The sequence below is a fragment of the Plectropomus leopardus genome, chromosome 2 (genome assembly GCF_026936395.1).
Source record: "Plectropomus leopardus strain MGB_pleo_1.0 chromosome 2, ASM2693639v1, whole genome shotgun sequence".
Lineage (NCBI taxonomy): Eukaryota > Metazoa > Chordata > Actinopteri > Perciformes > Serranidae > Plectropomus > Plectropomus leopardus.
The window spans coordinates 14,042,523-14,048,522 of NC_142177.1; the positions used below are offsets into that span (position 1 = coordinate 14,042,523).

The 6,000-nt window shown below is 43.0% G+C and overlaps 1 protein-coding gene across 1 annotated transcript; it reads right to left on the reverse strand.

Moving 5' to 3' along the window:
* Positions 1-2,374: 2,374 nt before the first annotated feature.
* On the reverse strand, positions 2,375-4,886 carry msx1a (muscle segment homeobox 1a). Its single transcript, XM_042500300.2, has 2 exons — positions 3,876-4,886; positions 2,375-3,677 (listed from the first exon to the last, which is right to left on the reverse strand). The coding sequence occupies exons 1-2, from the start codon at positions 4,306-4,308 to the stop codon at positions 3,259-3,261; spliced, it is 852 nt and encodes a 283-aa protein (XP_042356234.1). The 5' UTR covers positions 4,309-4,886; the 3' UTR covers positions 2,375-3,258.
* Between the last annotated feature and the right edge of the window lie 1,114 nt (positions 4,887-6,000).

A 6,000-nucleotide genomic window follows, 5' to 3' on the forward strand; every position in this document is an offset into this window, starting at 1 on the left:
GTGGTGGTGTAGTATCTGAAAGAAACAGAAAGTAACTTGTGTTTTTATATTTCATGGATTTTTTTTAACGCATTTAAAATCATCAAAAATAAACGGATTTCGCCTAATCTGTAATAGACTAGACTCATTAACCTGCAATGCATGCAATCTAATATTTTAAATAAAAATGACAATGGTTTAACCTTTGCAACTCGGAGCAGCCAGGCCAACATAAAGGCTGCGTTAAAATATCACTTAGGCCTTTTACAATAAAAGTAGCCTATATGAAATTTGCAGTCATTTTATTGCTTGTGAGGTTAAATTAGTGCTTTTAACAATCTCATTTGTGAAGAACCGAATGACATTAATTCATTTCTAATAACGATTTTCTGGAATTAACTTGCGTGTCAAATCAGTTTATTTAAATTATTTTAAAAAATACTTGGTTTAATAAAACACATAGGCTAATTGATTAACAAGTAGCTACCATACACGTTAAATATCGTATTGACAAATATCTATTTGGGCATAATATTTTCGCAAGCTGCACATTTCACGGAAGAAAAATCAACATGGGCCTCTTTTTGTGATTTTGATCAGGCAAAGTATGGTGCAATAGAAGTGTTTTTTCTTCACAATATTTGTTACAGAATAAACGGAGATAATCCTCTGTTTCTTTTTTCAGTGACCCATATGAATTAATCTAAAAAGTCCCACAGCGTATCCTCTAAATGTATTGGGGGAAAAACTGATTAAAGGTTAAAGGTCTATTAAACATCCACTCCCTCCTCTGCTTTATTAACCGTCCCTCCGAGCTTTAATGGCGACTTCTAACGGCCCATTTTCCCTTTTCTTGAGGATCAAGGAGTTTTAACGACAGAGTCAAACAGCTTCCTGTGATCTTTTGGATGATATAAACAAGTGAGTTTTGTTTTGCGTTTGGCTCCTGGCAAGACTGAGAGCCGGGGACAAAAGAATGAAAGAGCTGAAAGAATGGACGGATCCCCTTTGGCTCCTTTGTGTCAAGTTTCTCTTCTTTTCAGACAGAGCGTCCATCCGTGTGATTTAAACGCATTGTCAGGGATTATGTATTAATTCATGCCTCGTGGGTATAAAGGAGCGGAGATTGTCGGGGGAAAGTGCACTGCAATAAGAAATATAGACAGAAAATGCACCGAAATCAAACTCTTAAATGAATTCCATATTACAATGCGTTATCATATTTTAAGATCAAATGCATGTCTCTTAAAATCGATAATAAATCAGGTCTACCCGGGCCCCTGTGTAGGACAGCAGCTTGTCAGCGCTGAGGAGGAAATCACAGCGCACAGAGGAGAAGTGTTGCCCGTCCCAGTCCCCCGTTGACATTTTAGGAATGATAAAAGTTCCGCCTTGCCTGGAGCTACAGCCTCGCTGGAGCCGGCCTCCGTCTGCGGCAGATTGCCTTTGCTCATTACAGCAATTATTTTACTCCAATTTAACCCCTGCCTGAATGGCAGGGAACTCAAGAGAAAGCCTTTAAAACTGCTCTGGAGTGGCCTGTAATTTTCTCCCTATCTGATCCCTGTTTTGTCATTTAAGTCTTCCTGATGGCACAAAATGACGCTCATCAGAAGGATGAAATATTTGTCTTTTTGTGCCGCCGGTAAGGTAATATGTTTGTCCACATGGGTTCTAACACCCTGTCTTCTCCATAATGGCGTGTCACTTGGCTCATTTTACACCCTAAACACTCCATAATGACACTCTGGTGGATTGTTTACAAGCAATTTAGCCCACAGATCTCCAATATTTATCGGTGTGTTTTGAAGTCAGCACAACTGGTTGTGTGTGTGTGTGCCCCCCCCCCTCTCCACACATCTCCACCCCCTCTAAACTCTGCTGGCGCCAACAAAATCTAGGTTAGTTGTTTCAGAGCAATAGGCAACAGCTGTAGCAATACATTCCTCCAAATAATATGTGACAAGTTTAAATGCACACCAGCGCTGCGAGGCTGAAATACGTGCAAGTGTGAAAAGTTGAAACTAAAGAGAAGTGAACGTTAAATATTCAATATTGTCACGGTGCGGATAACACAAGGCCCTATCAATGACACTCCCAAAAGCATCAGTTTCAAATCATGGTGATAAATATTCTAATTTCTGGACATTTTCGCAACAGGCCTGATAATAATTACTCCTGTTTCTTTTAAAATTGTTTGCTATTTCCCAAAAGTCACAACACACACAATGAGCCCAAACTTTCCCCTAAAAATAGATAAAATAATTGTAAAATAATGAGCATCACCTCAAGTTTTCATTATAAGTACGAATATTATTATATCCAAGCACAGTTTGTCCTGAACGTGAAATGATCTACGGTTACCACGCACGTGTCAGTCAAAACCAACAACTGCTTAATGAAAAAGAATAAACAATTTATTGTTAAGTTATGTCACAAATATATTCATAATATAAATGAGGATATTCTTCAAATATACATTATTTTACAGTACACATATCCCTTCCGAAGGGAATCATTCCAACAACAGACAGTGCTGTTATAAAAAAAAAACACAACCCAAAAAACCCCCCCCCAAAATGCTGTGGTTCTTCAAATTCACAAAGAGCATTCATTGACACTGGATTCAGTAACCCACTATAGTTACGCATTGATATGAATGCAGAAAAAACGATGTTCTCTTTGCAGTGTGACAGCAGCCCACTGATGCGATGGAAGCCCAACATAAGTTTACTGGTGCTGAATGTCAAGAAGCTGGTTTAATAGCCTTTTTAAAAAGGCTTAAATGTAACGGAGTGGGCTACGTTTGACACACTACAGCACGCAGTCTAGTGTCCATACTTGACTGTCCATTTGTGACATTTCACAGGCCTACAGGCACTAAATTATTTTTCCACCTCTGCACCGCAAAAATCTCCATTTTAAAGTCATTTAGTCTCACACAGATTATTTTCTGAATTAATATTTATATCATTACGTTCCTGATTGACATTATCATTAAGTTCAGGAGTAAATGACTAAAGTTGGATAATTTTTGCAGTGTGTGAACTTACTGGCGAGGTCGAGGGAAGTGGATAAACTTCAAGGTCCTCAGAAGGGGGTCTGTTTGGAGGTCTTGCCCCCCTGACAAGATGTGACACGGAGTTCACCGCCAGGATGCCTCTTTATTTAGTATTAAGTGTTACCTCACCTGTCCGAGGAGCCCCCTCCCCTCTCGCGTGGCCCTCGAGAGTAGCCTAACCCCCCTTGTGTCCCACTGCACGTGTCCTTCGTCCCCTGTCAAGCGAGGTGGTACATACTGTATCCGACGTGAGCGGCGTACAGTCCCACAGGGGAAACCGGCAGCGAGTGCCTCTGGAAAGGGTGCGACCCTGCGTAGGACGCGGGGACGTGCGCACCGAGAGGAAAGGAAATCCCGAAAGCTGGAGGCAGCATGGGCTTAGCTGCCATTTTCAGTTTTTCAAGTTCTGCCTCCTGCAACCGCTTGGCTTTGGCTCTCCTGTTCTGAAACCAGATTTTCACCTGGGTCTCCGTCAAGTTGAGGGAACTGGAGAACTCTGCGCGCTCAGCGATGGAAAGGTACTGCTTCTGGCGGAACTTTCTCTCTAGGGCCAGCAGCTGGGACGTGGTGAAGGGAGTCCGGGGCTTTCTGTTTGTCTTGTGTTTTCGCAGGGGACATGCAGGAGGACTCAACCTTCCTGTAATGGGACGAAATGCTTTAATTTAAAACTTTGAATTGCAGTGCGCAAATACACACAAGAGAAATGCACTGCGTAAAAGTTTTCATGTTACACACGTCGACTAAGAGAGAAATCCTTGTTCATAAAACTATAAACATAAGCATCAATACACATTCTTAATATTTTCTAGGATCTGTGTGCTGACACCAAACTTACGCGGAGGTGTGGGAGAAAAACGAGGACTCTGCAGCCATGAAGTCCTCTCGTTATTGTCCGGGCTCTCAGGTTTTATCAACACGTCTTCTGGCATATTCATGATGTCGCCCACTGAAAACGAGGAGCTCATGGGTAAAGCAGGAACTGAAGTATCCAGACTACCAAAAGAACCCATCCTGACGCCCTTTCCCAGCGCGTGGGACGTCCCGGGAACGGACGGGGCATCCGGGGATGCCACCTCTCTGCTGGGTTTCCTATCAGCCATCAGTGCCTCGACGCTGAAGGGCAAAATAGCAACTTTGGGCTTCACGGTCTCCTCTGCGGGGCTCAGGCTGGTCTGCATCTCGCTTCTGCTGACGAGAACCGAGCGGGGAGGGAGCTCTTCGGTTTTCAAACCAGCGGTCAAAGCTGACATGGCGATCGATGGGGCCATACAGGTCCGACTGGCACGGGGTGAGGTGGCTCGTTGACTCTCGTGGGTACAGCGGAAAGAGTTACAAAAAAAGTTGGTGCGCCCTAAGGTGACGGTATCCTCATGTTTATGTGACCAAATTGGAGAGCAGGGCTATAATAAGGCAGGCGTGGAGAGACAGACGGCCAATCAGAGGCCAGATGGGCTGGTCCCTGCGACTTAAAAAAAAAAAAAAAAAAAGAAAAATCAGAGTGGAGAAGTTAACAATGGTAACTTTTTTTAAACAAGCAACTTCAGATAAACATAAACACAACAAACTCTTAATGGTTTCATTAAGACTAAATCCCACAAAATGATGTTAGTGTACCCTATAATTACCCTGCCATTAACTTATTGACATTTTATAATCGGGGCATTATTTCTATTATTACCCACCATGTTTATACCATCTCTCTGTCCCAAACATTTTGACATGCTTTATTCACATCCACCCGTATGATGACTGCTTTTGGCCTAAAGTTGCTGAAGTGAATGTTGCACAACAGTTTACTGCTGCCTCTTTATGTGATGAACCTCTTGCAGCGCGCTGTTTATTGATGGCTGCGGGGCTCTAATCAGATTGAAACACACAGGCCTTCGCAGTCATTTAGGGGTAATTATTGGGCTTGGGGGAGGGATCACTAGGATTTTTTCCCCTTTGACTACATCCATTAAAGTCAAAAATTATGTGGAGTCGGTGGGGGGAGAGGGGGAGGAGGCAGCGTGGAGCCAAGGGGAGATTTAACCAAGGACTGTCATTGATTTACCTGGCTATACTGTGTACCTTCTCATTATCTGCAGTGCCTGAAAAAATATTTTTATTGTTGTTAATATGGCTTGCATAAAATATGCCCGTAGTTGTTGTATTTCACTTTAAAAAAAAAAAACACGCACACGAGATAAAGTTTGATTTCATATAAAAATGTTGCTGCTTTAACTTCTATATTCCTAGAGACATGAGAATAGATCACCTTTTTGCTGTGTTGCCAGTTTCTCAGGAAAGCGTCTGCGTCGCTAATTGCCAAGCATAAACAATCTGTCACGATTTGTCAGTCTCCCTAATGGGCAGACAAGTTATGTTGTTTTTAGGCGCCAGCAGCGCCCGGATCAAAGCGCTCGGCTTTAGGGAGACTATTGAAAAAGTTGAACCCGCACCGAGCGCGCAGCACCGCCTCCTCCTCTACCCGCCCTAGCCCAGGGACACTGAGCCATTCAGCCTGAAAAATTAGCTTTTTCTCAGCCGATCGCACGCCATTTCCATCTATTCAAATGAGCGCTATGGTCGGTGTAATAGTAGAAAAGGTCAGCGCCCACTAGTTACTCTCAGAAGAGTCCCGCACTGAAAAGGATTCCTCGGTGCAAGTGTTTCCCAAGACACACAGAGACCGCAGATCCCTGTCTCATGAAGTGTTTGTTGTTCTGACTTTGCGCAGGAGTGCGCGGGGCGTTAAATACAGTGGGGATTGTGAGACCTCAAACCAATCATGCTCATAATCTATCTGTCACTGTGCCATAACTTTACCAAAGGGAAATTAAAATAATCCTCTTCAGGACCACAAAAGCACCGCCGACCCCTTATGCCTCATAAAGTTTAGACTTGTTGTGGTGTAGCCTAGTCATGGTTGAAATACTGAATGACTTCCTTCACTTGAACAGTGCAATTAACATTCAAGG